Below are 20,050 nucleotides of genomic sequence, written 5' to 3'. Positions count from 1 at the left end.
AATGTTTTAAGTGTCATTTGAAGTATATTTATCTGTGCGACGATGGTGCATGTTCACAAAGGTCAGCAGCACAAACGTGCGACGGATCTTGACGGAGCACGCTGAACACAAGCAAACGGCGGAATCAGCCAATAAAAGCCCTCGCTTTGTACCAGGTACCCGGATGCAACCGTGGAGCGCTCATCTACGTCATTGTTCACCGCCGGACACCCGCTGGAAATAAGGAATGGATTTACAATTGCTACGAATGGGCTTATAACTGATTCCAGGTGAGTCATTCCATTTGTTAATGTGTCGAGTAGCGAGTCAACACTGTATCCGCTGTGTTTTGGTAGACCTGAGCCACTTAGGTTTGTTGTGGTAGCCTTACACCGGTTCTGTCATGTCGGCTCGAGCAGCGCAATGAACGCGCACACATACACTGAGCTACCGGTGCCGAGCCCCTCCTTTTATCTGCAAGCTACGCATTCACACAGACTCGTGCCTTTTTTTTAAAAAAACGTATTTATAAAAAAAAATACCGAAAATGAAAATTGTTCTTTCACTGTCCAATGAAGGGACTGTGGCGCTATCCGCCATGTCAGCCACCCATCGTGCCAAGTCAGTTAGCAACGTTAGCACGTCGTGTTAGCTACGCTCTTGTAGCTCTGCGTGATGTTCGCCGTTTCCATGGCGTTCTTTTATGAATTGCCAACTGTCACACATGCAGTTGTTTCGGCTCGGTGTAGACCCGTAACTATCACCAGAGTAGATGATTTATGCCTATAATACGCTTTAAATGTTTAATGAATGATTTTATTGAAACTGAACGGCGCTGCGTGCTACAGGCCTAGACGCTACGTGCTAGCCAATGTGAGTCGGTAACGGAGGAGGTGGGAGGGAACAGCTGCTTCAAACCAGGAAATCTGCCTTTCAAAGAACTTTCCACACGGCTAAAGTTCAAAGTAAACGTTTTTACGTTACACAATATGATAGATGCACAGAACGACAGTAGCGGCCTGGTCGTCTGTTGTGACGACGCTTTGAAGCATTTTTTTTTCAAGTCAATGACGTTGGGAGAGTATTGGCGGCTTTTAGGCGCGTGCCAGTGATCACATCTTGTGTAACTCCATTGCTGCGTATTTACACATTTTCATAAACAACAATGAAAGTGAAACAAAAACGTCAACACGACATTGCTCATGATCTAGTGTTAGTCGTGAAATCACGATTGTTGTAATAAATGATGTCATTCTACCCCTCGGAACGCTGTAATTGTGTGAGAGTGTAGTATTTCAGATTTTGTATGCTCACTTTCATCTCGTTTATCTAAATGTCAATCAAGAATCCAATAACATGATTTCTGGTGATCAGCCGCAGAAAACACATTTAAATACCTGATTCCTGCACCTCCTGAAGTAACTTTCTTTTATGTGTTCCCCACCTCCAGCAATGAACTATGACCATTGTTGACAGATCCTCCGAAAACTCTGACCACGAGTCAGTCGGTTGCAAGAGATCCCCCTTCACCAGTGGAGACGGGATGGACAGCAGCTGTTCCAGCAGCTGGGCAGTGGGCCCCACTCTGCCCAGCGACTCTCCACGACTGAAGGGTCCAGCGGGCTGCTTGGGCCCGACGCCTGGCGCTGCTGTCTACAACAACACACCTTCCTCCGTGGACCGATCCAAAGAGCAAGGTAGGGTTATTAATGTCTTGTTTGTCGTCCATAATTTTGTCAACAAATGAGCATGTGGTCTGGTAGAAAAATGGTACCAAGCTTCCAAATGTTGCTTTCTGTTTATTCATCCATGAGTAGACTTGGACTTCATTGATAAACATTCGTTATTCATCGCCAATTTTTCAGAAATAAGTGCAGGTGTTAATGTGGATGGCTATATGAATGTTTGTCCATAACAGGCACACAAGTTTCGTACATGCGTTGCTGCCTCCACTCTTTGAAGCATGCTGTTATATAACCACTGCTAGCAAGTGATCAATCACTTGAACATGCAGCACAAATGCTGTTTTGAGATGAACAGACTGAGTAACAGTAATGAAAATATTCCATGCGTCGTCTTCAAATAGTTTGACCAGTGTTCCACATAATTACAACATGTAAATACGTTACTAGCTAGCTGATGCAGCGCAACCACGGGTACTCTTTAATGTGTTTCACTTGAGAAGTGCACACAGTCTAATTTTAGTCTGTTGTGTGTCCAGTGTTAGGCAGTGGCGACGGCATCGACGTGCCACAGAAGGTCCTCTTCCCTCCCGAGCGCCTCAACCTAAAGTGGAACCAGGTTCATCGTATCGGTGCAGGTCTGCAGAACATGGGCAACACGTGTTTCCTCAACTCAGCCCTGCAGTGCCTCACCTACACGCCCCCGTTTGCAAACTACATGCTGTCGAGGGAGCACTCCAAAACATGTACAGTTCAGTTTAATTGTTTGTTGCCGCTTACTTTCCATACCTCAGCCATGTTTACATTTTTCTTTGGTTCTGACACAGGTCACGATCTGGGATTCTGTATGATGTGCACCATGCAAAACCACATCATTCAGGTTTTTGCCAATTCGGGAAACGTCATCAAGCCCATTGGCGTACTGAATGAGCTCAAAAGTAAGTTATCTGTAAAGTTTAAGCATTGACGTTTACCTAGGTTGAGCAGCAGGTGGCGCTATTCAGCTGTTTATTTTGAGAAATTTGGAGGGAAAGAGTCTTAAGTGTCGTTTAATTTCATTTTTTACACATATTGACTGCTTTTTCTTTGTTGACACAGGGATTGCAAAGCACTTCCGCTATGGAAGCCAGGAGGATGCCCATGAATTCATTCGGTACACGGTGGATGCTATGCAAAAGTCCTGCTTACCTGGAGCCAAGTACGTTTCATCCTAAATTTTGCTGAATTATTCTGCAAGTCATTACTGATGTCACAGCTTTGATTTATTTATTTATTGATTGATTGTTTACCCATTCTGTAGATTGGACAGGCAAACGCAGGCAACCACTTTTGTTCATCAGGTATTTGGTGGCTACCTGAGGTCCAGAGGTAAATTGGTTTCATCAGCTTGAGTTGTGGTTTCATCCTGCTTATCTGATGACCTTTTTATTTATTTTTACTTTCCAGTTAAATGTTTAAACTGCAAAGCAGTCTCTGATACATTCGACCCTTTTCTGGATATCACTCTGGAAATCAAAGTAACTACACATTCATTTGGAATTTTTAATGTGTGATTATTATTATATTACTTTTTATATGAAAAATTTGACTTGCAAATTGTCTCTTTTGCAGATGGCACCCAGTGTCTCCAAGGCCCTGGAGCAGTTTGTCAAACCAGAGCAGCTGGACGGGGAGAATGCCTACAAATGCTCCAAGTAAATTGCCGTGCAAACAAAAGCAACTTTTCAGTTTGGTGTTTTGCAACCACTAACTATCGAAAATGTTTTTTTCCCAGGTGCAAAAAAATGGTCACAGCCTCTAAGAGATTCACCATCCACCGCAGCTCCAACGTGCTCACCCTCTCGCTAAAACGCTTTGCAAACTTTAGTGGAGGAAAAATCACTAAAGTATGTGCAGAAACCGAAGTAGCCATTAATGTAGCTTGATTAAAGCATGTGTCTCCTGCTAGGAAAGTTACTTTGATATTCATCAGATGGTTTTTGCTCATCAGGATGTGAAATATCCCGAGTACCTGGACCTGCGGCCATTCATGTCCCAGTCCCAAGGAGAAGCCCAGCTCTACGGGCTTTATGCCGTGCTTGTCCACTCTGGATTCAGCTGCCATGCTGGACACTACTTCTGCTATATTAAGGTATTGGCTCTACTGTGGACAACTTTTTTATATTACAGATTAAAAAATGTTTACAAATGCTAAAGTTGCTATTCCCTCTGTTGTGTCTCCCAGGCAAGCAATGGTCAATGGTTTCAAATGAACGATTCCTCTGTGACTGTTAGTGACATTCGGTCTGTTCTTAACCAGCAGGCTTATGTCCTTTTCTACATTAAGTAAGTGAACCTTTGACATAAACTGTTTTATTTCAACTTCTATGTGATATTATCGTCATTTTTGTTTCACGCTCTGTTCTTCTTTTAAGTCTCATTGGTAACGTCCTATTATGTTGTATTACAAGGTCAAATGATGGAAAGAAAGCGGGGGACTATGGTCACATGAGCCATAACTCAGCCGTACCCGGTCAGTCGTCTCCTAGGCCTGTAGTCATACCCCGCATCAACAGCACTGTACATCACAACAACAACATCGGCTTCATTGGGCCTCAGCTGCCCCCGCACTTGGCCAAAGTAAGAAGAAGCCCCAAATAAAATGTACTATATGAAGTTAGTTTTTTACTGATTTTTTTTTACCCCCCTTCTTTCTGCAGAATTCGCTTCACATAAACGGGAATGGGCCTCTGAGGGACTATCCCAAGCCCAGCACCAGCTGCAGTGCTGTAGGAAAACCGAACCATGCTGCGGCCTCCTCCTCCTCCTCCTCCTCCTCTTCTTCCATCTCCCACTCGGCCAGCCAGCCTTCAGTGATCCCAGACCATGACAAGCGCCTAAAGCTGTCATTCAGCATCGGGCAAAACAAACAGAATCGTCCCGCCTCTTCCTCATCTTCTGCCAACAGCTCCTCCTCTGCCTCCGCTTCATCGTCCTCAAGCTCTTTAGCCTCCTCTCAGTCTACCTCAGATGCTCGCTTCATCCCTCGCCAGATTAACCATGTAAACGGCACGCCACGCAGTAATGGGGATCAGCACGGTGGAGGCAACGGCGTCTCCTTCCTGGTGCCGTACAGCCAAGAGTCTTCAGAGGAGTCGGACCAGGAGAACGGTGGCACTCTGGATAACGGCTGCTCGGTAAAGGGTCAAGTGAATGGAAACAAAAGAACAAGGGATGACAAATCGGCTAACGGGGAGTCGGAGGTTCACCACAATGGAAACGGTTTGAATGGATTACCGCACGGCGTATCTAAAACCAATCAAAATGGCCACCATTTTGGACATCACAAACTCAACGGGCATAATGGTCCCGAAAAGGTACATTTATCTTGCCTCCATCCATTCACTTGCATAATGTAAATCAAAATGGAGCATTTTTACAAATCCGTTATAGTTTTTGGTACACTTCTTGTATTGGTCTCATTAGTTGGTGTATGTGTACAAGAGTGTTTCTCAACCATCTCTGGGTAAATATCTCATTCAAATGTATTTTTTCTTGTGCTTTTAGATCTCTGTTACTAATGATTGCAGTTTGCCGTCTGAGGTGACTGCCACTGTGAATGGACTGGACACTGAACACTTTAACCCAAGGTAACTTTCCAATATGAATTAAGTTGGTTGTTTTGACTTTTTTTCTGCTTAAGGTGTACTCTCCATACCAAGCCGTCTTTGTGTTTACAGCAAAGAGGATGCCCAGGTCACTCCTGTTCAGATGGTCGAGACTGCTGCCAGCGAAACCCAGCACATAAGGGCTACAGGTGCATCTGATCCCACGTCTCAGCAAACAGCCCCCAGCCCTCCTGTTGTTACCAACAAGAGCGGTTCCTCCGCATCTAACGAGTCGGCATCCGCCAGTCCTGCAGCCTTACCCACATCATCAGACTCCTCTCTCAGCACCAGCGGGGTGTCAGCAGCTCTGCAGAAGGTTAACATTCGTGCTGATGAAGACAAGAATGTACCATTGACCAATGGTACATCGGGACCCACTGAGGGGCGTGCTAATGTGAAAGAGCAGCAGTCCCAGTCCAGTCCCACTTCTAAAGGCAATGACAGACGGCCGTCCCGTGAAAGAGGGAGGGACAAACTGTACTCATCTGACTGGAGCAGGGACCGAGAGAGACACTACAGGGACAGGAGTCAGGAGCGGGACAGTCATCGTTACAGACGGGACTACAGAGACTTCCACCACCGAACATACAGGGATCAGGATCATTACTACAGGGACTGGGAGAGTGAGCGTCGCTGGGAGCGAACATCTCACCACCCTCGAGAAAGGGACCGTGACAGAGGTGCTCACCATTACCACTACTACCATCGAACCAGGGAAGACCGTGGTTATGAGCGCAGAGGTTACGGTCAATACAACCGTGAGGAGTCCTACGGCCGCTGGAAGCGGCAACAGGAGAGTCGGGAATATCGCGGGGCGAAGAACGACGGCAAGGACAGGGACTACTACCTGTCATCGGCAACGACGTCCGAATCATACAAGTCACGGAGCTCACCTCATCGGTACACTCCTGTGTGGGACGATCCAAATTACAATAGGAGCGGCCATTCTGTGAGCTCCGAGGAGCAGCACGCCAAGAAACACAAAAAGAGCAAGAAAAAGAAGAAGTCCAAGGATAAAGAGCGATACCGTGACAGCGGGTAAGTAAATCCACGTGCCTGGTACCTGCACCAATTATACATTAACTCCACTTATTGCAAACCACTTTTTAATGAAGTTATAATGTAATATATGTGAGCACCAAACTTAAAAGACTTTACTTTAGAGGGGACCTATTATGCTCATTTTTTGACCCTTTGCATAGAGTTGTGGACTAAGGCAGCTACACACACACGAAAAGCTTTCCAGGTCTTCCAGAATCTGCACCTATTCCAGCTGTGATTTTTGGTCACGCTGCCAAGTGATTTTCAATATCTGTCAAACCCAACTTTATAGGAGTTGATAATAAACGGCGACTTTTATCATACAGCCATATGTGTTGGATCCCGAATCCGATCCGGTACTAGAGACTAGTTTTGTGGGACCTCTGAGATGTATTCTGAAATTGCTGAAAAACGGTATAACATTGCACCTTTTTATAAAGTGTTTGTATCGTTTGTTCCCCCACCCCAGAAGCTCGGACCCAGACTCGGACAGAACCTCTGAACTAAAAAAGAAGAAGAAAAAGAGGAGGCACCAGAGTGAGCAGCAGAGCCCGGACGCCCGCAGCGAAGAAAGAGAGAACCGGAAGCGCCATCATTCCGGCACGAATGACGCAAGAAATTATAGCGATGGTTGTTCACTGGAGAAATGCCGCCGCGTAAACTATGCCGATGCCAACCACGTTCCTCTGGTCCCTCCTAACAGCACGTTCCCCACTGCAGATGCAGGTCCATCTCACTGCCACCTTAACGGATACACAGGTAGTGCACACTCACAAGATAAACTGCACGGAGACGGTTGACATGCATTTTTTTTTTTTTTTTAGGAAACAGCCAAGCCAACAGTGTCCACTGATGGTCGGATGAGCTGAGCAGTACAATGAAGCACTGACTGTGAGTGGCTGGTTGGCTTTTCTACTGGAAGCGCTACTAAAGCATACAGGCTCATTGCATGGACACCTCTCCTTTTTTCTTATTTCCAGACCCCCGAGCCCCCCCACCCCCTGCCGATACACACAGCGGAGGAATGACTAATTGACGTGGTGCTTCATTGGGAACAATTGTATTTTTACCACAAGTAATGTGTTTTAAATGTTCACTTTTTAAAGCGTTGATTCAGTTGCAGTAGCTCTCCGGCTCCTGTTGGACGATTATTGATGACAAATATTAATATATATACATGATATGAACACAAACAAAGCCTGGAGCTTACACATCTCAACTGCTGCTCAGCGGAAACTCAGGACTTCAACTCATCCTCCTCTGGCGTCACATTCAATTAGAAAGAGACAAAGGGAAACGTGTGCTGCTGAGGAACGCTTGGAAGAGCGCCACATGATCATTTTTAGCGTCATTTGTTATCACTCGTGGCAGCCCACTAACAAATGCAGAAGGGTGGGATGGGGGGGGCGGGGTGGGGGTATTACGAACAAGACACACGAGCAAAGCTTCTCTGACTGATACCTCCACGTTATTACCCTGGACAGACTTGAGCACATTTCCCAGCTTTTCTTGAACTGTTTTGTGAAGCCGAATTGTCTTTTTTTGGTTCTTTAAGTCATTCCCGTGTCTCTCAGCTCACATTCTATTTCCACATACACACACACAAAAAAAAGAAATTGCTCACAAAATGTAATCGGTAATCACAGCTGTATGGACCATTTGTGTTTGTTTTGAAATGAGGAGGAAAAGTCCAGTTTGCGTCTTCTAGCATCATAAGGAATACTGTGAATTTAATTTTTCAACTGTACTATCAGTTACTTTTATATGTAAAACTCCTGTATCAGGATTATAAATTGATGTTTTGTTTTTAGATGAACTCGCTAATTCTGCTCATTCTCTGGACTAAAGTCGGTGATGAGTATGGATTGTGATTGGATTTTGCAACTTTTTGACATTTAGTTGAAAACTTGTGTTATACCTTTTCATTTAGCATGTCAGCATTTATACATTGTACAAGGTAAAAGGCCTTAAAATACATTTGATAATGTCAGAAATTGTACTGTTTTCTTTGACTTTGTGTGAAAACTGCACTGAAAACTGATGGAAGTGAGGAGTTACACATTTTAGTGGGTTAAGAAAAGTTTACTTTTTTACAAAATAGATTGTAATCTCCGCTGCAGTTAAATGAATTTGTGTACACAGTAAATAAGCACTTACAATGAATGCAAGCTCATAATCGTCTGTTCGAAGTTCTTGTCATTTTATATCTCAAATTCTTTGTTTTCTAAGGAAAATCACATGGCTTATGAAATAACCAAAGAACTGCTCTGAGCAGTCAGATCATTTCATTTTTTTTTTTTGGTTTTTACCCCCATCATCATGTTTGCATCTTTATTCATTTGCTAAAAAATAACCTTCGGGATACCACATGTATTTCCAGGCCTTTGGGCCTCTGATTGTGAAAGTGTTGAACTAACGGTGTATTATAACGGTCACATGGCCATAGAAGGATTCACAAGCTACGTAAAAGAAAGGAGGAAAAAAAAAAACACTATGTACATCTTTTTCATGCAGACTGTCAATTGGTGATTTTGTTAAAAACCAAAATAAATTACATATAATTGTCACAAAACAGGTGGATCTTCATAAAATGTTTACAACTGATGGGAAGTGATGCATTCAAAGGTGCCAAGCATTTTTTTCCAACCACATAATGAAAGATGAGATGTAAATTAAAAGTAAATTGGTGCGTTTTGCATAAATCAGACCAGCTGATTACTTTGATTGAGGCTTCTCATAGCATCATGGATGTAGTTCCTTAGTTCAACAGAGGGACGCCATTAAACGTAGTTCCTTGTAATTCCAACAGAGGGCGCCATCCGCACATCAACTGCGAAAAAAAAAGTCTGCTTCCATCCTCGCTCACATCCTTGCTGGTAAAATTGTGTCTGAAATTAAACCTACAACTGTTCCACAGGTGAGAGAGTAGTTTTAAGGACTTCCCACGCAGAAGATGTGGATGGAGATGTGTTACAGCAGACGGCCTTTGGTTATTTCTTGTTGGCGATCCTTCTCTTCCTGGTGGCCAACATGTCGTAGAAAGGATCCCTGCTGATGCTGGCTCTGCAAAGAGGAGAGAAAAAGTAAATAATACACAATTCAGTAATGCCTGAATGGGGGCGTCCTAGACACTTACACATTTGTCGATGTAAAGTGGGTTGTAGCGCGTGTTTAATATAATTATAAGCACTGAAATTGATCATATTTACCCTGCAGTTGAATAGTGTGCTGATCCATGACCGCCATTTGTATTCCAAGTAGAGCTAATGGTAAGACCTAATCAAAGGGAAGTGTGCTTATCCAACACAGCACCCTATGCGTTATCTGGGTGGAAGTGTGAGAAACACACTCCTGTTTAGTCACCGGCGTGTGTGTGTGTGTGTTTCACAGTCAAGGTCACCCATGAGAACCTGACACGTGAGGATGTGGTTTAAGTGCCCCACCACCCACCCCCGATGTAAACGGATCTATAGGCAAACACAGCCCCACTCACTTGATGGATTTGATCCATTCCTCCTTTTCCTCCAGCGTGGGGGCCGATATCCTGTAAACAACGTGATTGCCCTCCACGACCCGTCCGTCCGCTTCAGTTTTGCAGGCCTTGATCACTTGACCTTTGTGGTTGGGGTTGTAGAGCTCAAAGCAGTTCTGGGGAGAGACACCACCAAACCACCATAGTGTGAAAAAACAACACAAAAATAAGAAAACGAGTGTAAAGTGTGTGTGCTTACAGGTTTCCTAGGCTCATCCACGTCTCGGATACTTAGGTTCTCCAAGGGGATAATCCCACGTGGTTCTTTATCCTGCAAATAAACATGGACCACACACTTAAATGTACATGTATGTACTTATGAAATAACATTACCTGTACGGCACATAAGTATGACATATAAGAAAAAAATACTAATAAACATGTACTAAGCAAACAAAAGGGCCAAAAAATCAGGATTAAAATACAACATAAAACTACAAAAATCTAAATGAAAAGGAAAAACAAATGGTGGCGTCTGCGTCAACAACACATAAAATGAAACAATTGCATAACAAAATACAACATTTTAACTACATCCATCCTCGTGTGTGAAGGGGGGGGGCGTTGAGGAAGAGCCCCGCATCCTTCATGTCATCTCGCTACTAATGAGGGGGCACAGCAAGGGGAAAGAAAATGCCCGAGGACGACTGCTCACAGCTGGCTGAAGAGTGTTTATCCATGCTAATGTTTGCAGTCATGTACTATACGTGTGTGTCTGTGTGTGTGTAGTGGGGGAGGGCGTTGTTCTCACAATGCTGGGGGGTGAAGGGACATGCAAGCGGGTTGGGGTGAAGCACTTTGCACAGTCGGGGCCAGATGTGTGGCGTGTATAGCTTGCAGATGTTTCCCATGAGGATTCATGTTAGCGGCTGGCGTGAGGTTCATGTAGGTCGGAATCCGTTAAAGATGCTAGCTGGGAGGAAAACATCCTGCGGATTTGGTCTTTTTTGGATTGTTTTACATATTACATTGATAGTATCAGAGAGTGGATTGATAATTCTGATCATTAAACCTACTGTTTGGTATAAAAATAGACATATGGTTCTATAGTGTAGTGGTCATCACGTCTGCTTTACACGCAGAAGGTCCTGGGTTCAATCCCCAGTGGAACCAAGTGTAAATTATATTTTTATTGCATGCTGTGGTTTATGCCACACAGCCAACACATACAGAATCTGACCATACTTACGGTTGTGTATTCAAAGTAATACAGGCAGTTGTCCGTCAGTATAAACCACCTCCTTTTCCACGTCTTCACCCTGCCGCCTGCACACAGAACCAAACAGTAACAAGGACTTGCATGTGTGTTCAAGCTGAAGACATGGAAGCATATGTGCGCTCGGCAAACGGCTCTTAACCTGCAGGAGACCTCTCTGCTCCACGTGCCTCATCTGCTTGCAATCATCTCAATTCAGTGACCCAGCCTATTCGCTTTAAGCCTATATAATATGCATTTTATTTAGTGTTACAACGCATGCTGGCAAACCACCTATGAGGCAAAAAGTGACCCATTGCATTAGTCTCCGTTTAACAAGACGCACAATCCCACCATCTGCACGGTCTAATAAAAGTAGATTATTTGGATTAGTGGATATTCAGTGATGTAATTAACCGGCATAATACCAAACAACATTTTGGATAACAGCAACACACAGTCTGCAACATGTCTGATGCCGACCATACAGACCGTGCTGCGTTTAACTGATGTAATCAATATGTAATGTTCACTTGACCCAGATTTTTCACTGCAGGCAAGAATGAAATCAGTGTTGCATATGTGAGGTAAGTGTTGTCTTTGTTTATTTGTGTTGCGAATGTGATATAACATTAAAAGTCTATCAATTGACAGACTTTTATTTAAATAAAAGGATCAGGAAGTTAATATTTCTGGTATTAAAACTTTTCTGGTATTCTTAATTGATAATTATATGTTTAAAAGCATGAACGCAGTCAACATAATGCATGTCAAATATAAAAGTGCCTATTGGATGGAAAAATTCCCAGTCGTTTGAGTTTGCAGGGTGCCCAGCGCATGCCCAGCCAGCTGATGGCGCTGTTACCATTTTAGCCACCAATCGGAAGTCAGAAGAAGTCATATGCGGAAGTGGCACTAATAACACAGGTGAATCCAGTAAGAGAGGAATTTGTGTGTGAAGTGGACGAACTCTTGGACATTAAAGATAAGTTACAGTAATTTTTGGCGTATATGCTAATTTTGTCTTTAACTTTGAACCCTGCATCTTGATAATTTATGGCTAAGTTCTAATCTCTTTTACTTCAGAACGACTACTAATGGTTTAAATACTGGTCAATTCAGTACATGTTTGATTTAAGTAATTACCGTCACAAACAAAACGCCTCAATAGAGTACACTGGCCTTCGAGATATGGTAGTTGATTTTAAATGTTGTTTTTACTTTCCATTATATTATATTTTTCATTATACAATCAATACCATAATAATGGGGGTGTTCTGTCACCCCTGTAAAATGGCGCCCTGTGCATTCCTGCCTGTCGCTGGATGATGGAAACACAGCAGGATGCTATGGTCCAGAATGAGTGTATTCATCATACTTAACTGGGAAAACTGACAGGAAAACAGTCATTCATTCATTCGAAACAATTCCCAAACTAAGCGGTGTCCCCTCTGATGGGGTTCAAATGAAAGTGGAATGTAGTGCTGGGAAAAAGTGGACCGAACTTGCTGAGTGCAGCTGGCAGAGGACAGGAACACGCAGCCAGAGAATGCAGAGGGAGATTGGGGGAGGCGAGGGGATGGAGGGGGTGGGAGGTAGTGAGGCCAGCAGGGCAGGACCAGAGAGGGTGGATAATAAAAAAAAAAGGGGGAGAAGGTCTCCATTATTTCTTTAGTTGAGCAGTTACAAACAGCGGTGGGCACACATTCCCAGAAGTGTATTCTCTAAGAGCTTTAAGCATGACGACTACATGTTCTGACAGATGGGTGGGGCGGGGTCTCTGTGAGGCGACCCAGCGAGAGGGCCTCTTGGGACCAACATTTCTTACTCCATATCTTTTATATGCAGACTTGATAGTAGTGATATTTGCATGGAATCTACCATTGCAATATTCATTATAATATACTGAAAAATGCAGCATGATAAAAAGCAAGTGGCCATGTGGTCTGATGCAATGCTGAGGTGATAAATAACTCTCTGGAAGTGTGTGTGTGTGTGTGTGTGTGTGTGTGTACGCACATGTTTTTTTAAAACAATTTTACTGCATGACCCAGCCTCCTATGGAGTGGAGTTGAAAGGGTCCTATTATGCTAGAGTTCAGCGCTTTGTATTGTGTTGTGGACCCCTATAGAGCAAGTTACAGACAATAACCTGCACAGAAAGCTTTCTAGATCTTCCAGATTGTGCACCTCTTTCTGCAGAATTTCCTTGGACTTCCTGCTCGAGGTATGCCCAGTCTGATGTGATTGGCCCCACTGCTGAAGCCTCCCAAGGACTTACATATGTACAGTAGGTCTCTATATACTGAGTGCAGGCCCATATAAAGAAGTCTGGATCGCATTGATGTCAGTAGAACTGATGTGTTAGAAAAACTCTGTAAAACCGAGCGTGCAGAGCCATCACTTGGCCATGTTTTAAGTGAAATATTAACCTGCATAATTATCTGCTTTCAACTGTTGTCGCTCAAGGTCTGTTAGCCTCCATCATGGCTTCACATCACATAGAACAAGGCGTGCTTGACCCAGCTCCTCTAACATGATGATGACTTCATTACAGTTCCGAAGGGGTGAGTTACTGTGGATTCACATACCAAGCTTTAAAAGCCAGCCTTCTCTGTCGGGGTTGAAGAACGTGTGCGTCAGATCGTTGCCGTCATCCTCTGGGATTTTAAACGGCTCGTTTTTGATGCTGTCGTAGAGGTTCTGCGGAAACGAGAGGGGGATACGTTTTATGACAATTGTGAAGAAAAGTCTCATTTCTATGCAGAAAGGTGTGACAAGAGAGGCCACCGTCGTAGGCACATTCCTCACCCTGAGAAGCTCCTCTGGAAGGTCTCCTCCTTCGTTGATGCCTCTGTTCATGGAGATGAAACGCTCCACGGGGGGCTTGTCTCTGACGTTGGGGTTATGCAGGCTGGTGTTTAGCATGATGATAGCGAATGACAGCACGTAGCAAGTGTCTGAAAACAGCGTTACAATATTCAGATTTGATGAAGATGTGCATTTCTGAAGCGCTGACGTCTTATTACATTATTATATTATTATTAAGTAGGACACATTAGGATGTTTAACAAAATTGGTTTGGATGATGACATACAAATGCAATCACTACCTGGATGGTTCATTTATAATTAATGTGATTCTTCTTCATCCAAGTACCGATTTCATATTTCACAACAGAAATACTAATCATGCACATGAAGGCTGATGGTAAGGAATAAACACATTTTCTTCCATCTGAACATTGCAAAGTACACATTCAGCCAAATTTCTCTCTCCAAGGAGTGGCTAGCATGTAAGCCACACAGTCAGGAGACCGGGAAGACCTGGATTTTCATGTTTTCCTGTGCGTTCATGGGTTTTCCCCTCCCACATTCCAAAAACATGCTAGGTTAATTGGCTTATATAAATTGTCCATAGGTATGAATGTTTTGCCGGCCTCGATATATTGACATGTGCATGCGTGTTTGTTTTCCTCCTCTCTCTAACAGGCTAAACGACAAGAGGGTTCGCTCCATGCATGTGTCTCAACACCTGGGCACGTTGGTTCCACAGCGGAGTGAACAGAGTGAGTGAACCCTCCTGTCTCGGTCCCAGTGGGGAGAGGTGAGTGCACTACTTGCTAGCTAGCTGTGTGTGTTGTGTTTTGCCCCCAAATTGTGCCTCCACAAGCATCTTGTTTCACTATATAAAACATGTTGAAATATTTACCAGGCTGTTGTTGTTAGTCAGCCAGGTTGTGTCTTGGTGAATAATGGATGTTCCGCGTTTGTCTCCGGCTGCTCATCTGCTGCACAGAGCCGTTATGTGTAGTTACTTTAATCTGCTTAAATCTCATTGAGCCTTAAGTTACCCCAGCTCTTACAGCTGCGTGTATTTAAAGCAACAAAAGTGTATTCCAGTCTGGACCCTTGGGTATTGTCTCGTGTCCTAACACCTAACACAGCTTGTGTGGAGGCAAGAATCAGCTTGGAGTTAAAGTAGCCTGCAGACCTGTGGACTGGAAGACTCCAGGGTTGCACTGGCAGTAGCGTGACGCAAAGGCCTCCATCATGCGGTCGATCTTCTGAGCTTCACCCGGCAAACGGAAACTCCACAGGAACTGCCTGTAAGGAAAACAGGAAGTTAAAGGGGTGAATCCGTTGACATCATAAAGCATCAGGATGTGTTTAACTTGAGCTGACCGTAGAGCTTGGACGAGGTTGAGATCTGCAAACTCGTGCAGCTCCACAAACGCCTGCAGCACCTTGATGTTGAAGTCATCCCTGGTGAGCAAAAGGATGTGAGCAACAAGAAGACGCTCCATATGAAAGCAAGTAACCAGGTGTTGAAATTGGGGCCTTGTGTCTTTCCTCAGCATTCCTGCCATGATTGCTAATTTATTCACACAAGATGCTGAGAGGTGGCGTCTGGAAGCAGCTGGCTTGTGCTCAACGTTTCCAGCCCCTTAGGCATTTTTGCATGCGCCTGACTGGAGAAAAACAGCTAAACCCAAAACTATACACTCACTGGTTTGTCGGGCCGTTAGAGCGTCCACCATTGTGACACAAAGTTCTGATATAATAACATTCTTCAATTATTCGATCTTGGGGTTCGTTTTGTCTCGTGCAGAACTTTGTTGCTCATAAATGTATCTGCAGCCAAATACAACAAACCCTTCCTTATGTGGTTTAATGCAGGAAGAACTGTACAGTAAGTCCAAAGAAGCATGCATAATGCTAACAGCGATGATCCACCACCATTCATCACACAATAAATGCAAATAAGTTGGATAATTTAGCTGACCTCCACATATTGCCATGTGCATACGTGTCTTTTTTTCCCTCATCCCTCGCCTCCAAACAGGCAGGAAGAGAGTTTTCTCCATAGAACAACGACATGAACAGAGTGAGCCCTTTTGCCAGTCATACAGTCTCTTTGTCTCGTTATATATGTGTACTGGTTTCCTGCTGTTTCCCACCGTTTCTGCACTGGGTGTGTATTAAAAGGTCCCTACCCATGCAAAGCTGCATTAGTGATAATTACAGAGTGTCAAGCCTCAGTGTGGGTTTTGTGTGGTAGGTGGTCCATTTGATCACGATTCAGGAATGAAGGATTTTTTTTTGGCAATCAGTGGAGGCCCCCCGCCCGAGTTGTCGCACTTTGATAGAGAACGTGTGTTTCATTGTCAGCCAAACACAACGGATGTGATGGGAGGTTTTGGGAAGCTCATAACAAACCGTTTTCATGTCAGGCAGTTGCACATCATAGAATGGATAATACTATATGACGATACTAAATAAAAAATGGAAATAACATTGTTTTTCATTTGCTAGCATGCTTAAAAGTCATCTCTAGTGGTTGCATTTGAACAGGATTGAAGTAAATAAAATAGCTGCTTTTCCATCTCACCGCTCGCCTAGGTAGTCCCCGATGATGGTCTTGTTGAGACCCTCGCCTTTATAGAGGAACTGGGCGATGTCTTCTGGAGTGTGCTGAAGGAGGTCGTTCTCCAGCAGGAACTGGATGCCCTAGAGGACAGGAAAAGGAAGGTGAGATGGCAAATCTCCCCACGAGACAATGGTAGATGATTTGCTTGCATGGCATAATGTAAGAACAGTGAAGAAGAAGGCTACCTTTTTAGGATCCATGTTGAATTTCTTTCTGCCCATTGCGATCTGCTTGTTTCTCTGGGAGGTTTTACTGGAATACATTTGGAGATACGGTTAGGAAATAGGTAGATCTAGTTGGTCTACAGGGGGAGTGTCCAAATTGTAGCCTGAATAAATGTTTCATAAAATGTTTAAAAGCTGAAATATTGACACTAACGACTAATAAGAACCTTAAAGAGAGAGTTCAGATTTTTTGACATCCCCAAAATTAAACACAGTTTGAGTCATCTATAGAGCAAAAACATAAGCATTTGATATAAATAAGGGGCTACAGAGACGACCTGCTATAATATAAACAAATTGATACACTGAGATAAAAATGTGACGGCCTGATAATAGTAATAATATTTACAAGCCTGCTCACATACGAATAAGTCAAATGAAATTGTCAAAAGAGCATCATACCTCTCCCCGACACACGTCAGCTGCTCGATTTCTGTCATGACCTCCGCAATCTCAAACTTCAACCTCTGAAGGACACAGTATTAGATACAAACAAAGTAATAAATATGTTCTGTATTGCATATTCTGCCTTTGCAAAGACACAGTGACTACAATGTTTGGTTGTAGATGACCATTATGTATGCCGGCAGGCATTCTGCAGTCATTGTATTATTATTTGGCTGTAAGAACTGTTATTTTCTGAGCATGTATAAAACATAAACATGTATAAATGCGTGTTAGAAGACAACTAGATGATGCAATGTCAGCAGACATGGCACAGGAATTCTGAAAAGCCAAAGCCAAACTGAAATCCAAATAGCACACACCTCGATGTCGTCGAGCAGCTCTCGCTTCCTGCGCCGGATGTTGCACAGCTCATCTCTCTCCTCCAGGGAGAGATCCTCGGGAACTGAAATGCACGATGGAGAAAATGAAACTTAAGCACACACACTCATTTGTATCCCGTCCACATTGCGTAAACACACACACATCAAAAGGCGCGTTGGGGCATTGCCGGTCCGGGATCCAATCTGGCACGTCGGAGCTGTGAAGGATCAGTAAAACATCGGGAAAGCACTGACTGTTTCACCTCCAACTAGCTGGAGCAACACATCATCATGAGGCGACGTCTTCAGTCTTAATTAACTGGAGAAAGACGGAAAGGGTTTTAATTAAACCACTTCAAAGTGACTTGGCCCAGGGGATAATTCTATTAATAAAACCAATCCAGATTAAGTTTCCCCCGTACTGAATTTGGTGATTTAACGCGGCCTCCAAGCTCGGAGGCTTTTACAGCTCCAGGAAAAACACGAGAAAGCAGAGAGGATGAGTCACTGTTAAACCTGCGTCTCTTTATCTCAATCTTCTCCATCCTACTAAGGCACATTAAGCATGTTTGATCTTGCTTCATTAAGCAAAAGCAGCACAAATCTCTCCACGGGGCTATCACCGCCTACATGTTGTTGAGGGAGACCATCGCTAGATCCCATCCCTCACTAAACTTAACAAAACAAGGTCACTAAGTTTAGCGGGGAAGCGTCCATTCCCAATTCATTTCATTTGACCTCCCGACTTGATATGCAACCACGAAACGCTGCGTTCAGAGTCAGGTAAACTGTGAAAAGGGAAACAGCTGAGACATTTCCTGTTTTTGAAACAACTTAACTTGAGGCCATGTTTCAGTTTTATTCCCATCTGCTGTGAAAAGTATGGTGACAAAGAGACTGAAAATAAAGACGTTAATTAGCGCTTCTTACCGCAGGCCCTTTTTGCAACTACACTGGATATTAAAAGCCAATTAAGCACTTGTAAGAGGAAAAACTTTCAAGGCTCCTCTTTTTCTGGCCTATATTCAGTGAAAGGAAAAGTGCACTTTTTATGGAATTTTGCCCATCGTCCACAATCCTTATGTGGGATTCGAACATGTATGTCTTTCTTTTTTGGGTGTGTTGTGAAGATTTAAAAACAAATAAAAAGAGACAGCTCCTGGAGATGCTGGGACCGCTTATCATCACAAGGGTCCCAGCTGTCTGGGTACACCCTGGACTGGTGGCCAGCCAATCACAGGGCACATATAAACAAACAACCATTCACACTCACATTCATACCTATGGACAATTTGGAGTGGCCAATTAACCTTGCATGTTTTTGGAATGTGGGAGGAAACTGGAATACCCGGAGAAATCCCATGCATGCACGGGGAGAACATGCAAACTCCACACTGGAATTGAACCCTGGTCTCTTAGCTGTGAGGTCTGCGCGTAAACCACTCGACCACCATGCAGCCCGTTCCAACCATTCATCATTTACAATTGTTTTCTGCATATAGAATTAATTATTCTGTATAAAAGGCATTTTGTTGATACTTTTTGGTGTCTGGAATGGATTAATTGGATATGTTTCACATTTCCAATGGAAATAATTGCCATGGTTTATATGCCTTTTCGGTTTTCAATCGACCTTATGTAACAAATCTATAACAAAAACAACAGTACCACTGTATATAATTATTTCTGAAGAAATTATCACACATCAATTCAACAGGGAATCAAACAGCCGAACGCTATACATTGCAAAGTGCAAGGCCATCTTGGAGATTACTCATAGGGCGAATGATGCACAAAAGCAGGCAACCCTGAGCGTCTCACGCCCGAGGCCCTACATTAGCTAATGAGCTAATGTCTGCTAGCTGCAACAACGAGCACGATTCCAATCTTTACCCACTGCAAATCTAATGAAATGTAGATATTGCTCCATTTTCGTAAAAGACAGCTACCATTACTGGCAGCAACTATTGACGGTTACCATTATCCTTCCAAACGTATAATTTGACTGCACTCACGTCTTTGCTCCAGTGGGTAATCTTGTTCCGAGATTGTGGAGGGGCTTTTCTACAGAGGTGGTCTGCCAATTACATTATTAACACACTTCCTTAGCGACCTTCCATGACTCATTCCCTAATTGAGTTTCCTCAGAGCAAAGGAGGCATTAGAGCAGGGGTCTCAAACTCAATTTACCTGGGGGCCACTGGAGCTAGGGTCTGGGCGAGGCTGGGCCGCATCAGGTTTAAAAAAAAAAAAAAACCGCATTGAAAACGCATTAAAAACAGAAAAATATACAAACTTTTTCAGTGTTTTGGTTCCGATTTTCTACAATAAAAGCTCTGATAAAACATTCCACTGTTCTCAAATATCTTATTTTTTATTTTTCTGCACAAAATAAGATGGAAAATAAATAAACAAATCAAGAATAAAGAAAATCAAACAATCAGTAATAAATAAATATGAAATAATAATAATAAAACGGCAAGTAATAAAAACTTAAGAAACCACATATAGTTGATGGGTAGACAAAACACAACTATAGTCACATTTATACTCT

The 20,050-nt window shown here is 43.4% G+C and overlaps 3 protein-coding genes and 1 non-coding gene across 12 annotated transcripts in view; 3 read left to right on the top strand and 1 right to left on the bottom strand.

Moving 5' to 3' along the window:
- Positions 1–85: 85 nt before the first annotated feature.
- On the top strand, positions 86–7,946 carry usp42 (ubiquitin specific peptidase 42). 4 transcript variants are annotated; one of them, XM_058062436.1, is made up of 18 exons: positions 86–269; positions 1,456–1,676; positions 2,201–2,407; positions 2,489–2,599; positions 2,760–2,859; positions 2,962–3,029; positions 3,108–3,178; positions 3,273–3,355; positions 3,436–3,547; positions 3,652–3,792; positions 3,886–3,986; positions 4,112–4,280; positions 4,361–5,017; positions 5,208–5,290; positions 5,381–6,346; positions 6,819–7,108; positions 7,174–7,240; positions 7,330–7,946. In XM_058062436.1, exons 2-17 carry the CDS (start codon positions 1,523–1,525, stop codon positions 7,200–7,202), a joined length of 3,342 nt encoding a protein of 1,113 aa, XP_057918419.1. In that variant the 5' UTR covers positions 86–269; positions 1,456–1,522; the 3' UTR covers positions 7,203–7,240; positions 7,330–7,946. The 4 variants fall into 4 exon arrangements, with proteins under 4 accessions (XP_057918419.1, XP_057918416.1, XP_057918417.1 ...); XM_058062433.1 differs by having other exon boundaries at positions 1,430–1,676; XM_058062434.1 differs by lacking the exon at positions 86–269 and adding an exon at positions 495–852 and having other exon boundaries at positions 1,430–1,676.
- The window catches only part of cyth3a (cytohesin 3a), a 20,999-nt gene continuing 8,319 nt past the window's right edge, over positions 7,371–20,050 (bottom strand). Inside the window, exons 2-14 of one of the 3 annotated variants that reach the window (XR_009120801.1) lie at positions 17,497–17,579; positions 17,132–17,196; positions 16,691–16,757; positions 16,467–16,585; positions 15,260–15,340; positions 15,069–15,181; positions 13,887–14,035; positions 13,667–13,778; positions 11,071–11,147; positions 10,081–10,152; positions 9,843–9,997; positions 9,254–9,412; positions 7,371–9,179 (exon numbers count right to left, since the gene is read on the bottom strand). Coding sequence is in view for 2 of the 3 variants with exons in the window: in XM_058062448.1 (XP_057918431.1) it covers positions 9,340–9,412; positions 9,843–9,997; positions 10,081–10,152; positions 11,071–11,147; positions 13,667–13,778; positions 13,887–14,035; positions 15,069–15,181; positions 15,260–15,340; positions 16,467–16,585; positions 16,691–16,757; positions 17,132–17,196; positions 17,497–17,579 (1,166 nt within the window). In the remaining variant the exon portion in view is untranslated. Of the gene's footprint in view, positions 9,413–9,842; positions 9,998–10,080; positions 10,153–11,070; positions 11,148–13,666; positions 13,779–13,886; positions 14,036–15,068; positions 15,182–15,259; positions 15,341–16,466; positions 16,586–16,690; positions 16,758–17,131; positions 17,197–17,496; positions 17,580–17,659; positions 18,894–20,050 lie in introns of those variants that run through there. The other 2 variants (XM_058062449.1, XM_058062448.1) reach the window with 2 other exon arrangements.
- trnav-uac (transfer RNA valine (anticodon UAC)) lies at positions 10,922–10,994 on the top strand. The gene has a single exon. It is a non-coding gene; the product is annotated as a tRNA-Val (tRNA).
- rac1a (Rac family small GTPase 1a) overlaps positions 12,717–20,050 on the top strand; it is a 22,671-nt gene continuing 15,337 nt past the window's right edge. Inside the window, exons 1-3 of one of the 4 annotated variants that reach the window (XM_058062455.1) lie at positions 12,717–13,642; positions 14,567–14,681; positions 15,022–16,606. The gene's annotated coding sequence lies outside the window, so the exon portion shown is untranslated. Of the gene's footprint in view, positions 13,643–14,566; positions 14,682–15,021; positions 16,607–20,050 lie in introns of those variants that run through there. The other 3 variants (XM_058062452.1, XM_058062451.1, XM_058062454.1) reach the window with 3 other exon arrangements.

This window comes from Doryrhamphus excisus, chromosome 22 (assembly GCF_030265055.1).
Source record: "Doryrhamphus excisus isolate RoL2022-K1 chromosome 22, RoL_Dexc_1.0, whole genome shotgun sequence".
In the NCBI taxonomy this organism is placed as follows: domain Eukaryota; kingdom Metazoa; phylum Chordata; class Actinopteri; order Syngnathiformes; family Syngnathidae; genus Doryrhamphus; species Doryrhamphus excisus.
This window is presented reverse-complemented; position numbering and strand designations above follow the sequence as displayed.